The sequence below is a fragment of the Athalia rosae genome, chromosome 2, assembly GCF_917208135.1.
Source record: "Athalia rosae chromosome 2, iyAthRosa1.1, whole genome shotgun sequence".
Classification (NCBI taxonomy): domain Eukaryota; kingdom Metazoa; phylum Arthropoda; class Insecta; order Hymenoptera; family Athaliidae; genus Athalia; species Athalia rosae.
The window spans coordinates 29362671-29386000 of record NC_064027.1 but is presented as its reverse complement, the minus strand read 5'-3'; the positions used below and the strand labels follow the sequence as shown (position 1 = coordinate 29386000).

General features: G+C 36.7%; 3 protein-coding genes across 21 annotated transcripts; 1 reads left to right on the top strand and 2 right to left on the bottom strand.

Moving 5' to 3' along the window:
• Window positions 1-247: 247 nt before the first annotated feature.
• Window positions 248-2138, bottom strand: LOC105692527 (E3 ubiquitin-protein ligase NRDP1). Of its 7 annotated transcripts, none has more exons than XM_048649553.1 (4): window positions 1827-2138; window positions 1487-1665; window positions 633-1244; window positions 248-554 (listed from the first exon to the last, which is right to left on the bottom strand). In XM_048649553.1, exons 2-4 carry the CDS (start codon window positions 1574-1576, stop codon window positions 285-287), a joined length of 972 nt encoding a protein of 323 aa, XP_048505510.1. In that variant the 5' UTR covers window positions 1577-1665; window positions 1827-2138; the 3' UTR covers window positions 248-284. The 7 variants fall into 7 exon arrangements, with proteins under 7 accessions (XP_048505510.1, XP_048505513.1, XP_012267210.1 ...); XM_048649556.1 differs by having other exon boundaries at window positions 633-1226; window positions 1827-2133; XM_012411787.3 differs by having other exon boundaries at window positions 639-1244; window positions 1827-1977.
• Window positions 1913-16700, top strand: LOC105692533 (peptide transporter family 1). Of its 11 annotated transcripts, XM_048649544.1 has the most exons (17): window positions 1913-2054; window positions 2124-2205; window positions 2288-2429; window positions 2522-2608; window positions 2675-2949; window positions 3006-3088; window positions 3155-3337; window positions 3410-3487; window positions 3759-3929; window positions 4207-4559; window positions 4627-4770; window positions 4850-4970; window positions 5041-5169; window positions 5241-5348; window positions 5418-5731; window positions 9676-9731; window positions 13146-13224. In XM_048649544.1, the coding sequence occupies exons 1-15, from the start codon at window positions 2016-2018 to the stop codon at window positions 5622-5624; spliced, it is 2202 nt and encodes a 733-aa protein (XP_048505501.1). In that variant the 5' UTR covers window positions 1913-2015; the 3' UTR covers window positions 5625-5731; window positions 9676-9731; window positions 13146-13224. The 11 variants fall into 11 exon arrangements, with proteins under 11 accessions (XP_048505501.1, XP_048505499.1, XP_048505500.1 ...); XM_048649542.1 differs by having other exon boundaries at window positions 3155-3487; window positions 4630-4770; XM_048649543.1 differs by having other exon boundaries at window positions 3155-3487; window positions 5104-5169.
• Window positions 16701-16903: 203 nt separating this feature from the next.
• On the bottom strand, window positions 16904-23266 carry LOC105692532 (large proline-rich protein BAG6). Of its 3 annotated transcripts, none has more exons than XM_020856106.2 (16): window positions 23023-23266; window positions 22403-22520; window positions 22083-22316; window positions 21781-21985; window positions 21504-21691; window positions 21173-21422; window positions 20965-21094; window positions 20638-20838; window positions 20310-20508; window positions 20114-20233; window positions 19172-20043; window positions 18785-19088; window positions 18556-18689; window positions 18254-18463; window positions 18090-18185; window positions 16904-18016 (listed from the first exon to the last, which is right to left on the bottom strand). In XM_020856106.2, the coding sequence occupies exons 1-16, from the start codon at window positions 23083-23085 to the stop codon at window positions 17573-17575; spliced, it is 3768 nt and encodes a 1255-aa protein (XP_020711765.2). In that variant the 5' UTR covers window positions 23086-23266; the 3' UTR covers window positions 16904-17572. The 3 variants fall into 3 exon arrangements, with proteins under 3 accessions (XP_020711765.2, XP_012267221.2, XP_048505493.1); XM_012411798.3 differs by having other exon boundaries at window positions 19172-20040; XM_048649536.1 differs by having other exon boundaries at window positions 19172-19971.
• Window positions 23267-23330: the final 64 nt, after the last annotated feature.

Below are 23330 nucleotides of genomic sequence, written 5' to 3'. Positions count from 1 at the left end.
TGCTCAGATTCAGAAAGTCAACGGCCCCAGAGCTCCGAAATTATTTGGATATCAGCTTTTTGTGCGTTTTATCACTGATTTTCATTCACTAACAAATCATACAGCCTAGATTTCGCTGCAATATTAGCTTAAAACTAATTAAACCCAAATCTCTCATGTTCAATAGAACACTATGACATTTGAAATCCATTTTCAATGCGTTAAGTTTGGCGCGAATATATTTACCCTTTCAATTTTTGTTTCTCAGTTCGGAATATTGGCAGTGGAGTCAAGTTTCAGTTCGTTCATTCAATACCGTGAGCGAAAATCATGACTAAGCCAGGTTCTACCATCATGTCTTCTGGCATATGGGTGTTATCACAATGGAGCACCAATACAGCTTGTTTACCAGGTACTCTCTTACAAATGTAATTTTCATATTGACGTCGAGAACTTTGCCGTGTCTCTAAAGATCTTAGTCCAGGAGGCCACTTTTTCTCGTGACAATTTGCCATCAACTCATCAATAACGTGTGGTGGACAATTATATTCCGATAATGTTCTTCTGATCACCGTCTGTTCGAAGAGACGATGTTTTAGTAAGAACAATCAAGGGGAAGTTATAACAGATGATTAAAAATCGATTCAATTTACTTTTACCTGTAAGAGACCGTCAGGTGTTGAAATCATTCCTCCCCACCTGGTTACTCTGGCTCTAGGCAAAGTAGCTGACCATCTAACAACTTCGTCACGTTCCATTTGATCGGCGATTGCTCTCATTGCAGGATTCGAGACCCTCATTGCTCTCATGAAGTCCTTTAATAAGTGTATTTCACGTTTTTGGTCATTAATCTGAAACTGTTGTTCTCCTAGTTCCCTTTTCATCTCTGCTAATTTTAGTTGTTGGGACTGAATAAGGTTACGAAGTTCTCGAACGCAGTGATGACCTTTTAACTCATCTTTTGGAATTATAAGTCCACAGCCTTGTTCGCATGGCATTGGCCGTTTAGGATTATACTCGCATTCTTCGAGATGAGAAGCTAGACAGTCTAGTTTTACAACTGCTTGACATCCGTACATTGTGTTGTCGCAACCAATGCATAAGCGTGCAAGCAAATTCCTCAAGATTCTAGGTACAGGTCTAAGCTGTGCCGAGGTTATTGGAGCACGATCTACAGGACAGGTTGGTTGACGGTTGATCCACTCGTTGATACAAACTCGGCAAAACGCATGCTCACAGAGTTGGGCCTGTAACATATCACTTGCCTACCAGAACCCATAACCCTTCTATGTACTCAATACAAGTAGACGGATGTCATTTCTAAAACAATCCGGTTTCATGAAGAATTCTAGATATTATAATTTTGGGTTAGGTTGGAATGACACTTTTTGTTATTATTCGGTCTAAAAATCGCGCTTAAAATTCGCGTACTTTATCGAACGCAAATTTAAAATAGAGGACGGAAAGTCGTGTAAATAATGTGATGTTATTCAAATTAGACGAGTACCTGAACTGGCTCCTCGAGAACGCCGGAGCAAATCGGACAGAGAAGTTCTTCGTCGACTTCGCCTTGAAACCGATGAACTTCGAAGCCCATTTTACAGGATTTTCCGTTGCCTGCGATTTCTTGCGCTCGAATTCAGCCTTTTTTTCTATAACGTGAGGCAACTTTTATCCAGCGACGCACTGTCAAGCAATGTTTTGAAAAGTTTTTAGTTCACTATGCGTGGATAACTTCACTGAAATACAAAACTTGACAGTTGACAATTTGCTTCCAAGTTTCTGTTTGATTTAAATATAAGAAACTTAATTATCAAGCACTAAATATAATCACGTTATTTTCATACCATACTACGTGATCGTCTTACAAAAATCGAATAGTTCACGTCTTGTCAATTAAATTAAGGCTTCGACACGACGATAAATCAGCTACGTACGAGCCGCGTCCTCCATGTCGTATTTAACCATTGCTATGTTACCCACAATTCACTGATTCAAGTGATCTAGTGGCGGTGAATTTCAAAGTAAATCGCTCAATGTATCAAAATTTATCTGAAAAAATACCCGCAGCACCTGTAAGTTTACAAGTTATCCGACTTTTCCATTTGGAAATCCATATAAACAAACAAAATCATTCAAACTAGGATACTTCCAAGTACCCGAGATCAATTTTCCTCATCATTGCAACTGAATTCTGTGAGAGGTTTTCCTTCTGCGGATTACGAAGTGAGTTCAAAATCATGCTTTACTATTTCTCAGTTCGTGTATAAGCCCTGTACGTACGACATTCCGTTGTTTCCCAATACAGCAATCCTTTCACTCTACCTGCGGAATGTGCTGCTTTTTCACGAAAATGAAGCCACTGTCATCTATCACGTATTCATTATGTTATGCTACTTCGTGCCAGTTGCTGGGGCCATCCTAGCAGATAGTTACTTGGGGAGATTCAGGTTCGATAAAATTCTTTATATTACTCTAATTCACAGCCTCCTAATCCCAGATTATGTCTCAACTTTCGTTCAATCTAGCTTTTCTTTTTCAGAACTATCCTATACTTCTCAGTAATCTATGCTATTGGCAACATCCTTATGTGCTTCGCAGCAACCCCGCCACTCGCAATTTCTCCTGTGTAAGTATGGTAATGCAATTATAACAAGTTGTTTCTTCGAGTTACAGATGGTTTTTTTTTGTACAGCACAATGACTTACATCGGACTAACACTCATTGCTTGGGGAACGGGAGGTATAAAACCGTGCGTAGCAGCATTTGGTGGTGACCAATTTCACCTACCTTACCAGCATCAGAGGCTTCAGCAGTTTTTTTCCATATTTTATTTCACCATAAATTTCGGGGGGTTTATGGGGATGGTTCTTACACCAATTTTAAGAAAAGCATTCACTTGCTTTGGTGACGATACATGCTACGCTATGGGATTTGGATTCCCTGCTGCTTTGATGGTCACTGCCCTTTGTGAGTACAAGATATTGAAAAAGGTCATTGAACAATACTTAATTCTAATCTTACAGTCTTATTTCTACTGGGAAAGCCACTGTATCGTCTGAAGTCCCCCAAGGAAAATATAATGTTGAATTTCATAAGCTGTATCTTGGTGAGTATTTGATGAGCTAAAGGTAAACGTTAATTTGCGGATTCTAATAAAATTTGAAGTATTTAGTATGCTGCCAAAAAAAGATTTACTATCTGGCGAGAATATCAGCAAGGTCGAGAAGCTGCTCACTGGCTAGATTACGCGTCAGAGAAGTTTTCTGCCAAATTGTTAGGAGATGTAAAGATAGTTCTTGCGATATTGTTCTTATACATTCCTTTACCTTTTTTCTGGAGTTTGTTTGACCAGCAGGTAAACATGAATGAGTGTAAAATTTTAGTTAGATTTCAATTGTATAAAAAATTTTATTTCCAATTGAGCAAGGGATCGCGATGGACGTTCCAAGCATCGAGAATGAATAGCGAGTTTCTTGGCACTCAGATGTTACCAGATCAAATGCAGGTAATTTTATACTTGCGAAATGATATCGATTTTCATTAACATGGTTATCTAACCAACTTTCAAGAATGAGCTTAACTTTATCAATTGGAAAATCATGTCTGACGCTTGCAGTCATGTAATGTTAGTAATTTATCTGTTTGAGAGTGACATTGCGATTTGTAGAGAGATACAATGAGTTATCGCCTAGACATGCTTGAATGGATGAAGATGAATCTTTTCATTTTACAAATAATGAGAACATAATCATTGTAAGTAATCTAATCATTAACAGGTGATTAATCCAGCTATGGTATTATTGTTGATTCCACTTTTTGACAAGAGCATCTATCCGTGGCTTGCAAAAAGACATCTACTCTGCTCTCCGCTTCACCGTATGATCACAGGCGGAATATTCGCGGGAATTGCATTCATCAGTAGTGGACTTTTAGAGCTGAAACTAGAGGTTGTTAACTGGAATTATCTCTCAACTTGAAATTTCACTTTTTTATGTAGACATGACGACCTTCAAGAGCTATCTTACTTTTGATCGATCATTGCCCATAGGCAATAAATATATTGGATTTATATAATCTGCAAACATGATTGTAAAGTCTGTGTCACTAACTAGCAGCTATGAGCTTTGCTTTGATAGTCCACAAAGCGAATTGCGAATCACTCGATTCGCTGGTGTAACATTAAATCTTATGCCCAGTAATTATTATTGTGCTTTTTTTCAACAGGAAAGTTATCCTGTTTTGCCAGACAGGGAAGAGGCAACCTTAAATTTCATCAATACTCTACAATGTGATATAGGATTTTTGGCATCGTTTGACTCTGATATCACTCTTGCAGCTGGGGAAAGAAAATTATTCAATGTCACAGCTCGAAATATTACTACATACCATGCTTATCTTGTTGCACCTCCTCAGTGCTGGGATGTACAGTTGAAAAATCCAACTCTGACTATTCTGATCAGTGCTAAAGAGTATCAAGTGGATACAATAATTGTCGGATTATTGCGAGATAATCTCAAGGCTTTCGTAGCAGAGCCAGATGAGTTCAAAAAGTCGCTCAGTGGACGTCCTAAAGTTAGGTAAAGTTCTGAATTTATTCAAACCAAGTAGCATAGCTTTTCCATTGTTGATACCTAACTCTATCAGCAGAGTAATGTTTTTGAGGGATACAAAATCCTTCGATAACGTAAAAATTTCATTGATGACCAACTCCGATTCAAAAAACGCGTTTATCGTGCCCAACAAGGATCCGTTTTCAGTATCTGCATACATGGAATTTGAACCCGGATTGTGAGCGTTGTACATATAATTAGTATCGACAACTATCGAGAGAAAAAAACACTGTCATACAATTCGGATAATCTTATAGCTTTCAGTATTCTGTCTATAAGGGCGATAGCGATCTTGAAGTCGATCACAAAGCTTCGATTTACTTGGAATTGGGGGCCGTTTACACGCTAATTCTGCGTGAATACCTTGGCAATATTGTTGTAGGTGATATTTGCAGAATTTATCTTATATTTAATCACTATTAGATTGACCAATTTCAATGTTTTGCAGTTTCACAAACCCTTCATTATGACCCCTGCTAACAAGATTCACATGTTTTGGCTTATTCCTCAGTACCTATTTATCTCAATTGCGGAAGTTATGTTTGCCATTTCCGGTCTGGAATTCTCCTTTACTCAGGTATGCGGATATTAGTAACAATGAATGATAACAGTCTAATATTTCTTTGAGATTAATCTTTTTTCTTTCAGGCTCCAAATAGTATGAAGACTGTGACAATTGCAGCTTGGTACGTCAGTGTGGCAATTGGCAATCTACTGGTTATAATCATCACTCAGGCAAGACTGTTCAAAAGTCAGGTACGTTGATTCTCAATTATAACTAACTTAAAAGCTATTATAAATACATTGCCTTTTTCAACATTCCAGGCCTACGAGTTTTTCCTGTTCGCTTGTTTGATCCTTGTTAACATGGTGGCATTTTCTACAATGGTTAGAAAATACAGTTTCGTTTTACTCGAGCCTGATTCAAGTGTCATTATGGAGATGACAACACTTCAAAATTATTCCAAAAAATTACAAGGAAATGATAGGAATTCGTCAACTCTTTTAACACCTCTTTTCAATGAAAAGTAATCTAACACTTGAGAGGGTCCATCATGCACCAAAATTCATTTCTTATGATGAATGCCATGGACCTGAAGTTGCTGGCAAGGAACACATAAGTTGACTCATTCAAAATTGTAAGTAGAATTATACAGGCATATCAGATTTATAGAATAAGTTTGGTTTGATGCAAAATTTTTGAGAATTTCTTTAAACTTCAGAAAAGTGAATGTGAATTGAATTAATCTCCTCGTTCATCTACCATATGCTTTGCATCTTGGAAATTAAAGTTGGAACGAAAGAAATTTTAAAGACTAGTGATTATTTATTGAATATAAAAAAAAACGAATAACATCACATCATCCCTTAATCTTTGTGCGTTATACTTCTCAGACATAGGGCTTATAATTTTATTACATCATCTAAAGGCATGGGATTATAATTAATGATCTCTAGCATTTGTAAGTCTGCTATTATAAATAAATCTGGATCGATATAATCTCAAATCAATCATGTGACTAGTCATATCACACTCGAGAGTATATTTAATGACAAATTTTGTTTAGAATTTCCTTCAATGATTGCCTGTGGGGGCAAAGGGATTTTTATTTTCTCTTTCCTCTTACAAGGCGACATAAAATTATCTGTACTCTCCATGACTCTGTAAAGCTTATTTTTGGGACGCATTGTTTGGCGAGTTGTCGAATCTTTGTTCAAACATTCAGATTGGCGAATCGCTGTTGAGTACCCATTGGCCAGTTCATAATTTAATCTCATTGTCAATGACTTCATCTTTAGATTGAATACTCGGGTTCACCTTCCCACCCCCTGCTCCAAATTGGTCTAGTTTTTTTAATGGATTAGTGAAGTTTTTTTTTTATCACTTGCGAAGTTTACGCTCAATTCTTGAGAAAATCTGAAGAACATTAACATGCTGAATAAATGTGTAGGCAAAGTTGAAATTATGAAAACGAAATATATTTTCGGTAAAACAATTCTAAAAGAACTCATATAAATAATTGTAGACTCATAATCAACTATTATCGTTGTTATTCTGATATTATGGTCGAATTACTTTTCATATTTTTGTTACCAGAAAAAAAATTTAAATTCTGATAACAATGCCCGTTTATCAATATTTGAATTGTAAGCTATATCCATAGGTTTGATGAACTGTTGTCTACGCTATCTTGTCTTTTTTTTCAGTTCATACTCATAGTTATGCATGAAACCAAAAAAATAAAGAAAAATTGAGAAGGAAATATCAAGAGCACTTATGAGAATGAAAATTACAAGAGTAAAACATATGTAGATGAATAAAAAAGAAAAAACTGACGAAAAGAAAATTAGTCGATTTTAATAAACTATACCATCTGATAACTTCCCTTCAAAAAATTATCATAATTCATTGATAAATTTTTTTAATTCTTATTATCAGTGTTACGGTTGAATTTCGACTCATAAAAAATGTATTACAGTATTTAGTCCTCGTTTCCGATAATAATGTCTTATTGCCAAGTTGATAAGGTTAGAAGAATGATTTATAGAGATTTTAAAAGTAGATAAAAAATCGATACGTGTCACAATAATTATTATATACATTGGATATTGTCTCGAGGTTGATTAGTCGGTAATCTTAAACTCACGCGAGTGGCGGAGCAAGGCAAGAACGAGGATAGAAAAATTTGTGAAATTTTTCAATTTAATTATTCAAAATTTTGATCGACAGATATGAAAATTTATAATTAAGGGGGGAAAAGAAGAAGAAAAATGAGCACGAAAGAAGAGATTACTTCTGCGGCTGATGGATCCGGTAAAAATCTAATCCCAAGAAAAGACTTCGTGTGCAAAAAACATCTCCGAGCACATTAACTTTTTCGAATCAATCGCCTTCAAAAAGTCGTTCCTTAAAACTAACCGTAATATTAAATTCTTTGGAGAAAAAAGGATCCAAATCAATCATTGGGCCAAGTACATGTAACTTTGCATCGTGCATGGAAGTACCAGAGAAGACTAAAAAATACGCACAACAAACCAAACTATCAATTGAAAGGATATAAATTTGTAAGAAAAATTAATGAAACCAATAAAATGAAATTAAAAAAGAAAATGAAATTAAAAATTGAAGATAGTGGGACTTGGCGGGCTAATGTTATATTGCCATGAAAAAATTCTGGATTTTTTTTTTATATAAACAGCCCGCCAAGTCCCACTACCTCCAATTTTTAATTTCATTTTATTTTTTAATTTAATTTAATTAATTTTTCCTACAATTTTATATCCTTTCAATCGATAATTTGGTCTATTGTGCGTATTTATTTCAGTCTTCTCTAGTACTTCAATGCACGATGTAAAGTTACATGTACTTGGCACAATGATTGACTTGGACCCTTTTTTTTTCAAAGAATTTAATTTTACGGCTATTCTTGAGAAACGACTTTTTGGTGGCGATTAATTTGAAAAAATCAATGTACTTGGCATAGGTGCATAGGCATGCATAGATGGTGTTCCTTGATTACGCTCGACGCACCTATGCATCCCGTGCGATCAGAGTCAGGCAACGGTTACTTTGCTTGACTATTTTCAATAAAAAATTACGGCCTAGCGACGAAGGCTTTGTTCACGATTATATCTTCTATTCCTTCCCCGTTTGAACTAATATTTAGGGAAAGATAATTTTTAAGATTTTTTTTCGCTTTTGAGTTGTTTTTTCACCTCAAAGATCGCATTTTTGACCTATGATCCCTCACAGACTTTTGTTCTTGTCGACGAGTAAAATTTTTTCAAATGTAAAAATTTGACCTCGAATTTCAGGGTCTAGTTCAATCTCGCGGTTACAAGTTTTGATAGATCTTCAGCGATCTCGAGCTGCAGACACAACATTTAGTTGCACCCTGTACTTGACGCGAGACTCCACCGAGTCTCCTGATATTATATGACGATGTAATCTTCCATAAATACGGCCGAACGTCTCATTCTAATAGAGAGAATAAAAAAGTCTTGTCAAAAATGTAATTGTATATTTGCTAGGTTTGATTCTGGAACTTTTTGTCGCATATGTCAGTCAAAATCGTTCAAAATATTCTTTCTTAGAATGCCACTTGGAAATTATTTGCGTCTCACGTGTTTCAATTACATATCATCATCGTTTAAATTGGCACAATAATGTATATCTATAAACGTTCGTTCGTTTCTAATATAGCGGTATGAAATTTATTGACACATGACCTACTTTTGTCATCTGTATGTACACAATATCGAAAATTTTCTCGAAGAATTTCGCCCAACTTCTGACTCGAGATAGTACACGATTTTCATTTCATTAGTTGGTTTTATTAAAAAGTGGCAACTATTCAATTACACCGAATATAAAATTTAAAGTTATGTTTTGTATTTATTTCATTCGTTTTGCTTGATAATGATTATGATGAATAATGTTTGAATTTAAATATTATTGTATTGTTTAACTTTGGGGAAATAATAATGTCTCTTCTCTGGAAATCGCTGCAGTTCGTTGAAATTCGTTTGATTTTTTTACTATCAGAACTATTTTTTATAATTTAGCTGCGATTATATAGGTAGACTTACCAAGCACAAAAATGTTATTTAAATATTTAATATTCATACTGACGAATAAAAAGTCTTCTAAGTAAAGATCACCAACACAATACTAGATGCTAATTTTTTCTTATTTTTATTTGCATTTCACTGAGACTTTCCATACTAAAATATAGGTGAAAAAACCTATTTCAATTGTATTCCGAAGAAAGATGGGATGAAAAAAATGAATTTCAAAATTATCATTTTCAACGTTATTCAAATAGTAAATCAGATAAAATAATGGCGATACCAACAAATTTGAAAATGATAAAATGACAGAGCAAAGAAAAATGGGTCCAGAATTTTTTTATCGATTTAAAACTCGTAGAGAAAAAAAAACGGATGGGAGATTAAAAAAGAATACAATCTTTTTTGTCTAGTCCACTGAGTATACATGTAGTACAATCTATCTCTTTTTTGTGGTTTCCATTACCTTCATTATATTTATTTTGATTTTAATTTCTCTTTTTTCACATTACAGCAGCCGAAATTAAAAATCAACAGGTGACTGATTTAGACGCGGAGTCATCAAAATTGGTGAGTTTTCATATTTATTCCTCATAATTCTTTGTACGTTTAATCTTTAACTTATTCATTGACGATCATGTTCAAATAATGAAATTAGGTTCAAATAACAATATAAACCAAACTATAAACGCAGGCACGTGCAGTTGAGAAATATAAAAAGTAATAACAACATTAATAATAATAATAATAACAATTTGTGGAATCTAATAGTAATATCGTCTCATAACTGGCACCTAATTTCGCAATAAAATAATTCATAAACTGTAGATAGCTGAGGGTAGAAGCGAGTGTAGATGTAGGTAATAGATAAGATAAAAATTAAACCAGCTTAATCTGCAAAAGATTGTAAAAATTGAAATTACTTTACGATCATACACATAGTTTTAACTCTATTGTTATTACTACATCGCGACATTATCATATCATAGTGTGTTATCGTAATTCGCATAATCAATATATAGTAATCAATTTTTTTCGTATCATTAATATAATGAAATACTCACCATACTACCATAGATATACCATAGAACATCCTGGACATGTTCAATACATCTATGATAACACATAATACCGTATATCATCTAAAAATACGAAATGCATGTAATGAGAAAATGCAGCCCCTCGTCGTACGATGATGATCTTCGGTTAATTTTTTATAGAATTATTGTTGGTTTCTCTTCCAGTTCTTAAACTCTGTGTGTTATTACATTGATCAGCGGCTATTTTTTTTCGAATATTTCAAAGACATATTTTTTTTTTCATGCTACCGACTTACCTTATGCAAGTTTTATAAAATTTCTTATCATCCGCACAAGTGCCTGCACCATGTGTATAAATGTTCAATAAATAATTTACAGCATATCATAGATTTGAATTTACTCCACTGATCGGTTCGTGAATTATAACGTTACATTATCCACATAGTTGATTAAATGAAAATAACAAAGGTTCGAACAAGCGGAACGTGAATTAAAGAAAGAACATTTTTTAAAATACCCAAATAATAAAAATGAAAATTGTTTATTCGGATAACAATGTAGACGATGATTCTAACGAAGTTATGATCGAAAGGCGAGATGATAATGCTGGAAAAATGTGCCAGTCATATATTAATGATATCACCAATGCAACTACATCCAATATTTTACATCATAATGGAAATTTCTATCGGTCACTTCCTCAAGACGTGAAAAAATTCAAAATATCAGCTGATCACGAATTATTACAAAGCAGACATGTGAGTAATTTGATCCTTCGAAGAAGGTACACTCGTTTTGAAACTGTCCACAATTTAAAAAAAAAAAAAAAATAAACAAATAATACGTCGATTTTTAATACTCCATGTATGTACAATACTATGACGAATTGTTGAACTCACATACAATACGGTACACATATGTAAGTACATATGTATACACGTATATCACAGTGTATGCAGTGCTGCACAGCCATTCTACTCTTTTTTCTTCTTTTTCTCCTTCGTTTTCTGTTTCTTTGTCTTTTTCCTTTTGTTATTCACGCCTCGAACTCTACAAGACTTTAGATTGTCTATTTAAAATCTTAAAATACATCTATGAGAATAAGTTAATTCTATTCATCAGTCGTCGCGCAATTCTTGATCGCTTATTATTCATATACATAATGCAATAACACAAAACGCGAATTATATTATGTTCCATGTACTTATAAGTATGCGAGTGTGACAAAATATTCGCGCACCACAAATTATATAGATATAAGATAACGAAAAAAGGACAGAATATTCGGTGTACTCGCATTATACTGTGCATATACGTAGTATAATAATTAATATAATGTTGGAAGGAGACGATAACAATTTTTTATCAGACGTACTATGAATGGGGAATTGAAAAATTAAGAATCTTCGTATATTTCTCCCAACTGATTTTTCGGTACCAAATATATTGCGAACGCAAAGTAACGCGACTTTCAAAATTCCATTAATGCAGTTGAGCTAAAAGTTGCTCCCATATCTCATTAAATTTCAGTTTTGTACAGGTGTGCGGCCCATCAGGCGTACAAATCACCTTTCTCATCATTATACCATTATTATTATTATCACTATAATTATTATTACACATACGCACTGGGAGAAATACAACTATCACTTCAATAGTCCCCGACTGCAGTCAGGTCAGTAAGTTTAGTCAGTCAGTCAGTCGGTTAGTAAGTCGGTCAGAGTCAGTCAGTCGAATATCGAGTCGCGGATTCAAATTTGAATAAAATCAAATATAATCGAAAAAAAAAACCCTAAAAATTATACTAACGTACGAGGAAACACCCTTTTAATTTTCGCACTCAATTTATTCATTCAACTATAACGTAAATATTTTCTTTTCTTCTCGAATACCAATAACAGTAAACAGTTATTGTTACTATTATTATCATCGAAGCAGCTGTTCTTTACCACTTTGTCATCGCGTCATTGTGCTTAGTAAATAGTTCTAATTGATTCTATAATTTGAAGATCGAAATTTTATTCAAATGTAAGTATAAAAATAGCGAGCGCAAAAAGGAGGATAATAATATGTGCAAAAACAAAACCCAATTAAACGAGAGATAATATTCTTTTTCTTCCTATTCTTGCAATATTTAACATAATACTATGGTGATTGAGAACGGATTAAGCACGAAAAAGGTAAAATCTATATCTAAACTTATATAAAGAAGCGATGGTTTTTTTTCCATTTGAGTGTAAACTGGTTCGTTCAATTACGTAAATTATATTTATAGAAATACGTCATCATAATTAATCTTGAAAAAAAAATGAGTACGTAATTTGAAATACAGATAATGTATCTAATATTATTGAATATTATCATATTGAAAATCGAGGTGATTATTTACTTCTCTCCTTCCTTGGTGCGGTTATATGACTCGTATTATGCTGACAATGAGTGGAAACAATATTCGATTGTATCGCGTTGGGTTTTCTACTCGGGGATTTTTTTAATTACTTTTTTCAATCAGAGGATAGGTCTATCTATATGCATGAGTTCATGTGATTTGCATTATGTATGAATTGTCAATGACCGCAATGGCCGGTGACCGATTTAAATGAATGGTGGTCAGGTAATATGTCGTGTGACGTGAGAAAATAGGTGAAGGAGAGATATGCTTCTCTTTTTACAAACGTTGAAATTGGATTTTAATACACGAAGAATTGAATCATTCAGTCGCGCGGGCAATCATTGCAAATTTATCTCGTAACGTATTCGTAATTATCGTGGTACCATGTTGTATACTAGAATTTATCACGTAGCGATTTGAAAAGAAAATATAACATAGGTGTATCCCGCGCCGCAATAATTTTACCTCCTTGATTTTCTATCTTTCATTTTCATTGTTGTGACCAATGAATGAGTAGGAATTTAAAAAGTGTTTGTTTTATTTTTGTTGCAGAAATTGAAGTATCCGAGATCGGTACTTTTTATTATCAGTAATGAATTCTGCGAGAGATTTTCCTACTATGGTATCCGAAGTAAGATATTTTTCCATGACATCATATAAAGATATTATTGTATTTATCTTTTTTTAATGGTTTATAGTTCGTTTGGACGCATCGAACTGTATTAGATCCTTATGATGTATACAAGTAGAAATATGCAACTTGTATATACATTCATGCATTGGTTTCCAAGAAATTTCAGCTCCTTCAATATATCTATGCTCCTAGGCAATTGAAATAAGTTAACACTAAATCACAATTATACATATCGACACGCGACAGTCTAGTTTCTAATTTTAACTATAATTGACCTGGAATTAACTCTTCGTAGTTAAAACTTTTATTTGTTTGTTTTAAAAACACTGAACAAGTAATTTCTCTCTTTTACAGCCATCATGGTCCTTTACTTGCGAAATAAACTTCTCTACGACGATGATACGGCCACCGTGATTTTTCATGCATTTGCAATGCTCGCTTACTTTACTCCACTGTTGGGTGCGATGATGGCCGATTCTTGGCTAGGCAAATTCAGGACAATATTCTACGTCAGTATTATTTACGCTGTAGGGCAGCTTGTACTCGCTGCAAGTGCGGCACCACCCTTCAATTTACCAGATCGGTAGGCAAGATTTTATTATTTAAATAATGCAATTGAAATCGAATTATGAACAGGTTTGCAAACAGGTTTACGCGAAAGAATTAATGTGCATACCTACCGCAGGATAATAATTTTCACTTATGTCTTACCCAACACCGAGTGACAATTTCAACAGGATTGCGAATCGAATTAATTATGAGGTCTTTACGCAATGAAATTGTTGTTGCAAAATTTGATCACAGCGTGTTCTGATTAGCAGAATTAATTCGTTTTTTTTCTGGTCTCAGAAACAACAGCCTCTTTCACCGTTGAGCAATATGCCTCGGCGATTTTTAATCTTACAATGACGAGATAATGATTAAACCCTTGATAATGATATACGAGATCGATGACTAGATTTAATACTGTTCTTTATTTGCAGGGCATTTGCAATCATCGGTTTGATCCTCATCGCGGTTGGAACTGGAGGAATCAAACCATGTGTGGCGGCATTTGGCGGTGACCAATTCGTTTTGCCACAACAGGAGCGTGCTCTGGTTTTGTTTTTCTCACTTTTCTATTTTTCCATCAACAGTGGATCGCTTATATCAACTTTTGTTTCACCGATACTTCGGCAAGATGTTTCCTGCTTCGGAGAAAACACGTGCTATTCTCTTGCTTTTTTTGTACCGGCTGTTCTGATGATCGTATCTATAGGTGCGATGATTTAAAAAAACAAATTGTTGGTTCTGAGCTACTGTATATAGAAGCAGTTAATAATTTTCATTTAATTACCTACAGTGATCTTTGTACTTGGAAAACCGTTGTACATAGTCAAATCACCGGAAGGGAATGTCGTTGCAAAAGTGGTCAAGTGTATTTGGGTAGGTGAAATAGTTCTTTTATTTATGAGCGAAGGAAGAAGTTGATCACCTACCAACTACTTGAATACGGTCTTTATAAATTGAATGATTACAGCATGGATTGGGTAACAAAATAAAGGCGAAGAAAGGTGATGACAGAGAATACTGGCTGGATCATGCGGACGATAAATACGATCCCAAGTTCATCTCGGACATTCGATCAGCGCTTGGAGTTATTAAAATGTTTCTGCCACTGCCTGTATTTTGGGCACTATTTGACCAGCAAGGATCAAGATGGACAATTCAGGCAACAAGAATGAATGGGCAGATTGGAAGCTTTGTTCTAAAACCCGACCAAATCGGATTCGTTAATCCTCTTTTGATTCTCCTGTTTATCCCGATGTTTGAGACATGCATTTACCCCGCTCTTAACAAAATCCATCTGGTCCGCACACCGCTTCAGAAACTAACGTTCGGTGGGATATTGGCTGGACTTGCTTTCGTTATTTCTGGAGTCGTGGAACTGCAGCTTGAGGTGAATGTCAAAACATCTGTACATAGATGATGGTTTTTAGCAAAAAAAAAAGTATCAAGGAAACGAACTCCAACGATAATACGTCTAACGGTGCATATAAAAAATCTATACATCTAAATTTTAGAAAACTTATCCAGTTCTTCCGTCTTCGGGATTGACTCAGTTGAGGATATTCAACACTCTCGATTGCCAGATTCCCATGACGGTTGGCAACGACTCATTCGTACTTGAAAATTTGGGCATTTGGGAGAACAAATATATAGAGGCTAGTGGTGATGTCACGATAAACTACTCTGCTAATTTTGCTCAATGTTCTGCTGCTGGTATAACGAATTCTTTGCCTGGGGACACATCTGGTGAGTGATTATCTTATGATATCTATCACTCTTTTACCTTAACTTATTGTTAGTAAAAGATAGAGATTAAACTTTATACAAATCAAAAAATTCAAGGTACACTAACTGGTCAGGAGGCACAGGCTGTTTCTTGGGTGGTTACGAAAGAGGGTATCACACGCAAGTACATCGATAACGTGGGTAAAACAACGAGTGGAAATCCTGCTATTCGAAGTTTAGTTCATTTAAATTCTGCAGTGGCATCAACAGGCATTCTACGTTTTGTTAAAGACTCCAAATCCATTTTAAATATTCCGGTGTCGTCAAAGTTTGTTGAATCTGAGTTAGAAGAAATCAATGCCGATACCTATGATATATATTTTAGTCAGACTTTGATTAAATCATCAGTCGAATTTAAATCTGGTGGAATTTACGCAATCACAGCTTATATCAATGATTTGACCTCAGCTAAAGGGAATATTATAACGATTACTGATCCAAATTCAATGCACATACTTTGGGTATTGCCACAATACATTGTCATGACATTGGGGGAAGTCATGTTCTCTGTCACCGGACTTCAATTTGCATTTACGCAAGCAGCTGTCAGCATGAAATCTCTACTTCAGGCTGTATGGTTGCTAACGGTAGCCTTTGGTAACTTAATTGTTGTCGTAATCGCCGAGGCTGCGTTTTTTGACAGCCAGGTAAGAATATTATCATCAATGTATATCTTTTATTTATATCCAATCAATATAAATAAAAGAAAGACAATCAATATTTCAATATTCGATATTTTTCTTTTACAGGCGAGTGAATTCTTCTTGTTCGCTGGTCTCATGTTCGTGGATATGCTTATATTTGCTGGACTCGCTTGGTTCTACAAGTATGTAACAATTTCAGAAGATGAAGATCAAACTGACGGAGATATCAATTTGACGCCAGGGAAAAAGAGTACTTTTGACTCATCGATCGATGCCAATGACGCAAAGTCATGAACATTTTAACTGTACATAAAACTATAGCAAAAGAAAAAGAAGGGAAATAGTTGTTTCGTTATTTTTCAAACAATTCAGACTGATCTACGTTCGGTAATTGTAAATAAATGTATCGATCCGATTTCATATGCACTGTGCAAGAGTACGAATTCTTCACAATATTGAACTGTTGACGATAAAATAAAGGGCTGTTTAATATAATAAGGAGTCAAATAATATTAGATTCCTTCGTTTCACAGTTACACCCATTGTGATCACCTATGTTTTCGTGTATTACTTTCACTGAATTCATTGACGATGTGTACCAAATTCCCTAGTTACTTTATACACCATTCGACCTACTCGGCATCGAGTTCAAAAATTGGGGAACGAATAAATGGAGATGCAAAAGAATAACAGCATCAGACTTACAACTGATTATTATTAGGTGTAGTATGCAATGATGGTAACAACAATTACATACAATAAACAATACATTTCTAATTGTAATGACCAATATTTGCGCTGGTGGAGCAATTTATGCTAGTCGTAAGTAGGTAATAATGCAAGTGTCAGAGGTTTTATTTTGGTGGTAGAATTGGTAATAGTATTTAGTGGTTATAACAATTATGATAGTCTAAATAATAGCGTGTAATAGTTAAAAGTTTTCAACTATTTGGGTGTACTTCCGAAAAACGCGTACCGCCGATCGATCTGAAATTTGGTATAATAACGTGTTTGACCTCCTTATCACGAATATCGTAAAGAAAATTGGCGCAAACACCATTTTAAATATGAAAAACGAAGGAGGACCTCTTTTCGCTCGGTGTGAATAATGGCGCATTCCTAACTGATTAAGACTATCCCACATATCCTTTCTGGGGGAAACTAAAATAGTCTAAATCGGTTAGGAATGCGCGATTATTCACACTGAGCGAAAAGAAGTTCTCCTTCGTTTTTCAAATTCAAAATGGTGTTTGCGCTAATTTTCATTATGATATTCCTGATTAGGGGGTCAAAATACATCATTATACCAAATTTCAGATCGATCGGCGGTATGCGCTTTTCGGAAGTTTATCCAACTATTTGAAATATCATTTTTTTGAAGTTTCATCTTTCTTAGCAAAGTACTTTGTCGCATTTGGGAATCGCAGCGGATCTGGAAAATCGGGAGCTGTTTGTCGTTGAGGGTGTTGATGAAGACAGCCTCTTATGGCTTGTCCGAACGCCCGTCTCACTCCCACATCAGCAGCGACAGTCGCCCCAACACCCTCGACTTCTTCGACTCCCGCTCGCCCGATGCTTTCTCTGGTCAAACGTTCCACCGATATCGATACCGCCGAGTGATTCGGCGTCGGGCTTAAAAGTATCCTCGGTTTTTGTTGCTCTATTAGTTTTCTCCGCTTACTAGGCATACCTCCTAAGTAAGCGTCACTGAAACCACCCACCCCACTCTCTCCCATCCCCTGACTATGCATTTGTACTTGAAGTTGGTGACGTTGCCTGACACCGTCCCGTGCGATAATTGGGACCCAATCCTGATACGTGATTCGATATTATAACGACTATAATTTTACAGATACGCAAGTGTGTACAAAATTTAACACTCACCGAAGGCAGTGCATCATGACCAGGAAATGTTGCACCTTCCTCAGCATCCACGATACCTGCATCGACTCTTTCCTCCACTGCATCGGTTTCCATAGGCTAAGATAATAGATGATATAATATACATTCAACGTAACTCGTCCGATTTCTATACAAGTGTAACTTACCTCCGGTTCCGATTGAGTCTGTTGTGTTACGTATTGTTGAACTAACGGCGTAGCCGGTGGAGATCTGGAAACAGTTCTGAGAACGAGAAGTGGTACCACTTCGTCATCTGGCAGTTGGATCATGTGAGCCAAGTAGGAGCAAACGAGCGACACGCAACTATTGATGATCCATTGACGTACACCAGGTTCGACGCCCTCCGTCACTCTCGTCTATGATTCAGAATAAGGTAGAGAAATATCAATCGATGTTGATGTGAACACTTATTGTCTTCAAATAAACAGAAACTATTGATTGTACTAACGATTATACGTTGGGCAACAGTTTCTATGCGAAGTTGCCTTCCTCGGAAGCAATATTGAAGGACCGAACAGGCTTCTGTTTGTAAGGTTTTTATGCTCGCTAGAAGACCTTGCGCAAAACGGGTATCATCCACGTCTGAAATTGAAAAAAGAAAAAGAAAATCGAAAGGCATGAAATTACGAGTTTTCCAGACTCCAGCTCCATTGTTATAATTATTTGATTCAACTGACCGTTGTCAAATAACAGGCGGAGTATGTTGAGAAAATGTCGTCGTAACAGACGTTCGATAGTTGCTGGGATATCGACTCCTCTTTCTGTTCCATTGCGCGTATTCGTGTCTTCAACGAGCAATTGATTTAACGTAGGCTGTAACTCGCTGATTAGACGATCGACGACACGATCTTCAGATCCGGATAAAGAAGTGGATCCAAAGAAATTTTGGAAGAATTCTCGTATGGGTCGTCTGATACCAGCCAAAGGTTCCCAGTGTCCCATTTGATGCGATTCCCATCCTTCGAGAGTTATGCTTTGCGCCTATTTTCGGAGAAGCATAATACCGGTTGAGAAATGTAACGGCTACGGAAAAACAAATGATGAAAATTTTTAATAATATTCACCACTGTGAAGACTAGGTCAAGGAGGAGATCTTCTCCCTGAATATTTTGACCCATTCTTAACGGATTGATCATTCCAATATTTGCAGAGACGCCGAGTCCAGGAGTATTTTGAAGCAAATCAATCAATGTCATTCCACCTCCAGCTTGATTAGATCCGTTGCCCAACAAATTCTGAAGGACGGGAATTCTTCCAGTAAATAGTGGCATCCATCCACCAGACGTTGTTTGCATTTGACCGGGCTGGGCACCTATGCCGCCAAGAATTTGCGTCAGCAAATTTACTAAAGGATTAGCAGCTTGCTGAGGTGTAGCAGATGGCGCGTTACCGGTGCTGCTATTTGTTTCACTCGTAGGAGGATTGGCACCCAAATTTGACGAGGAGGTTGCCGTTTGAGTTTGATCGTTGGCTGCTGAGTTGGAATTGGTTTGTTGCTGTTGACCGGAAACTATGTTGAAAGTGCTCGAAGTATTGGAGGGAAGTATGGGTGCGGTATTAGAGTGGCGGATGTGGTGAGAATTGCAGCGTAAAAAGGGATCAAACATTCGCAAGTGGATAGTATTGGAGTGAAAAACATGGGGACGTGGAGTGCTGCGGGTCTGCGTCGAAGTGGTGGGATGCGTTCCAGAGTTTCCTCTAGCCTGCGTACTTTGGCCAGGATTAGAATCAGACCCCTCCATAGTAACTGTTGTTACAATCGGAGCCCCATCGCTATTCGTTGATTGCTGTTCACCCGTCGCTGGAGCAGCAGAAGTAGTCGGAATCGGAGCTGTTACCGTTGTCACTCCCGGTCCCATCCGTCCTGCGATGAGTTGCATTATCATTCGACGTAGTAATTCAGGTGGTGGTGAAGCTCCCCATGGGAATCCACCTGCTTCGATGTAATATATTACAATTTGCCCATTTTATTATAATGGGACGTTTTGTCTACCGAATAACTCTACCTGGATTGCGATTATTATTATTGTTTCTGTTTGCGTTTGCTTGATTTTGTCCAGTGACGGTGATATCTGGTCCCATTTCCATAAGAACTTCGACATTGTGAGGAACATTGAAGACCGTACCTGAAGTTTGTCATTCATTTTAATCGTTGATAATTCACTGATTGTAGTTTGGACGAACACGAAAAACATTACTTACCAAAAGTTTGTTGTTGTTGATTACTAGCTGGTTCCGATTGTTGATTTGTATTAGTGGTATCATTGGATTCGGTTGCCGGTTCACTGTTTTCAGCAGAACTGGCAGCTGCAGGAGTTGTGCCAGGCACTGGTGCCGTCGAGTGAGCACCTTCATTGTTATTATTAACGTTTTGATTCCGCCCATGTAAACTTATATGCGCCTGTGCAAGAGAAATGATCGAATAACATAGAACAAAACATGGAATTGACAGGTGGTGATGGGTTAGCTACTCTTTTTGAAAAAAAAAAAATTTATATCATGGTGTCATAGGCGCAATGGCGTACTTTACCTCAACTTGTATCGGCATCCCTGCCTGCAGTAAGGCCGACTCTGGTGATACAAATGGTCTGCAACGTAAAGTTCTCGGTGGAGGTTCATTCATATCGACGATAATATCGCTCAATGCATGAGACGCGTGAGCCAAATGGTGCAAGCTTTCGCTAACGCGATTGACAAGTCGTTGGCGTTCCGCAACACTGTCAGGTCCTTCCTTAAGGTATAACGAAAGGAATACAACTTTTCATTTTGCTATATTTCTGGTGTGATATCCAGTAATGACCAAAATCAACCATTGGCACGAGCTACTCAGTAACATATATGTATATCAAGCACTTACTGTCACTCCTTCAGCCACCGGTGGGTCAGCTTCCATCAAATCACGATAACGCTCCAAATACGGCCTGAGACGGTCATGAGTTTGACAAAGATGACTTATTCGTGGCCTCAGCTGATGCGGCCCGGGTGCTCTGCGCATCCAATATCGTCCAAAAACATGCGTTTTTATATCACAGCTCACTATTTTTATAGATATAAAATTTACTTACGGCAATACAGGACGTTGTGGTGCAGCATTAAACTGTCCGTTAGCTGCGGTTTGTTGCTGTGGTTGTTGTTGTGGTTGTGCTGGTTGTTGAGACTGTGGTGATTGTTGTGGCTGTGGTTGTTCTTGTTGTTGCTGTGGTAGTGGCACCGATGGTGACTGTTGCTGTTCTTGCGGTTGTTGTTGTGCAAGTGAAGATTGAAGGATAGAATTCAAGTGTACCGCCATTCCAGAATCTGCATCGTCAGTATTTCCTAGATATTCAAATTAATTAATCGATAACAAATAAAGCATGTTGAGAAAAATTTTACGAATTTTTTATGAATATAATTTACTTTGTATGTGTATTATTGCAGGATTAGCACCATCACTTTGTGGACCAAGAAAAGTCATGCTGCTGAGTGCCGCTGTAGACAGAGCAGCGTGATTAAATCCTGCAGCAGAAAGCGCGGCATTTATCGCTGCGGACGCTGCCTGAGCAAAACCACCACCCGTGGCACCACCGCCAATTTCAAAACTGCCACTGAAAAGGTGAGCGATAGCCATAGTGCTTGATGAAATGCGCGTGATAAAAATTTAATAATGAAATTATATGGTATGGTATTTTCATACTCGTCTTGTTCCTGTTCTTGATCTTGTTCTTGATCCTGTTCCTGTTCTGGTTCCTGTTGTTGCTCCGATGGCTGCTGATCTTGAGCAGGTGCCGAAGATGGATTCTCTAGGAGATGCAGTGAGCGATTAGCTTTCAATAGCATGTCATCTACCAATTCCAATAACGTCTGTGGCTGTCGATTGTAAATTTGTGGTCTAGGAATACCTGAAGAAAAATAGTCATGTAATGATGCAGCATGTGTAACTTTTTTTATCAGAATGAAAAAGGACAGAACGGAATAGGGTTTTCTCCCTCAAATTACCTGGCCCCTCGGCATCAGCCGGAAAAGACATGGCACCCAAGTACATAGCATTTCCGTTAATTCTGGGAAGACGAACTTGGGCCCGAGCATGGCGAAAGTGAGGTCTATGGGAATTGGTACTTTGACCCTGACTTTGACCTTGATCTTGGCTCTGTCCCTGACCGCTACTATTACCTCGTTGACCCGATTGCGGTGGTGCTCGTTGTACCAAATGGATGACTTTTCCATTAACATCTGATAATAAAAGGTAGAAAGATTTACGTGAAATGTATTGTCAAATGATCCAATGAAATGTGTATAAAATTGAATTTGTGTTTTACCATAATCAATAAGCTTTTTTTCATTCTGCAAGACTCTGCCACAATAAATGAGTCGTTGAGAATCGGCAGGTACTGCTACAGACTCTGCTATTTGTTCTTTGAATTCCTGCACAGTGATCTGAAAACATAAAGTTATACATCCAGAAGCCTTAAAAAGACTGCTGAGAATACCAGCCCGCCAGCACCAAAGAATAGATGACATATGCCAGACATCACAACTGCTGTAATTGAAATGATGGATGTTGAATTTGTCTGGCAATCAGGCATAGCTGAGGATACAACTGCCATTTTACCAAGGCAATGGCCAGGCATCAGTAGTAGGTATAATTTTATTTATCACGCCAGTCATAAGCTGACACAAACTACGTTTGAATCATATTCAAATGGACACGTATGCGGTCTGTTATTCTCAGGTTAAGAATCTGGCTAAAAATTGTCATGTCAGATTGCTTTGTTCCATCTGTTATTTATTCATCAGAAACACCAAGAAAATTTGTCATGACTTTGCATGATTATAGAATATTGTTGCCTATGGCATCAGCAATCAATTGTGAATAATTATTATGGATTTTGATTAATTTGGAGTCGAATATATGAACGGTTGAATCATGAATACTTACATCATCCTCTAAAGAAAAGGAATGATTTCGTGAATCCAGCGTCTTCACCGTCAGATCAATCATCGTTTCTTTATTAATTAAAAATTCCACAACAGAAACTTATAATTTTCACTCTAGCAACACAATAACGCGAGTAAATATACCTTAGCTATTTACAGAAATAGAAATCACGATAAATTGGTTGCACTTGACTTGCAGCTCGCACCATCTCGAACGGTGGAGGACATTTTGCTTTTTACTGTTTGCGGACGTAGCGCCGTCACCGGCTCATAATCAACAGCAATTGCCATGGTTGAAAATAAATATGG

What these genes read in the sequence shown, in the direction of transcription:
- LOC105692527 (XM_048649553.1), bottom strand. Translation starts at nt 1,576, where the DNA reads ATGGGCTTCGAAGTTCATCGGTTTCAAGGCGAAGTCGACGAAGAACTT. An exon ending in TTCTCGAGGAGCCAGTTCAG is followed by an intron (nt 1,245 to 1,486) that starts GTACTCGTCTAA and finishes GGGTTCTGGTAG; the next exon opens with GCAAGTGATATGTTACAGGC. An exon ending in ACGGTCTCTTACAGGTAAAA is followed by an intron (nt 555 to 632) that starts GTAAATTGAATC and finishes CTCTTCGAACAG; the next exon opens with ACGGTGATCAGAAGAACATT.
- LOC105692533 (XM_012411799.3), top strand. Translation starts at nt 10,732, where the DNA reads ATGAAAATTGTTTATTCGGATAACAATGTAGACGATGATTCTAACGAA. An exon ending in TTCCTACTATGGTATCCGAA is followed by an intron (nt 13,225 to 13,581) that starts GTAAGATATTTT and finishes TCTCTTTTACAG; the next exon opens with CCATCATGGTCCTTTACTTG. An exon ending in TTTGCCTGGGGACACATCTG is followed by an intron (nt 15,523 to 15,618) that starts GTGAGTGATTAT and finishes AAAAAATTCAAG; the next exon opens with GTACACTAACTGGTCAGGAG.
- LOC105692532 (XM_020856106.2), bottom strand. Translation starts at nt 23,085, where the DNA reads ATGATTGATCTGACGGTGAAGACGCTGGATTCACGAAATCATTCCTTT. An exon ending in CCACAACGTCCTGTATTGCC is followed by an intron (nt 21,095 to 21,172) that starts GTAAGTAAATTT and finishes TTGGATGCGCAG; the next exon opens with AGCACCCGGGCCGCATCAGC. An exon ending in TTGACCTAGTCTTCACAGTG is followed by an intron (nt 19,089 to 19,171) that starts GTGAATATTATT and finishes CTCCGAAAATAG; the next exon opens with GCGCAAAGCATAACTCTCGA.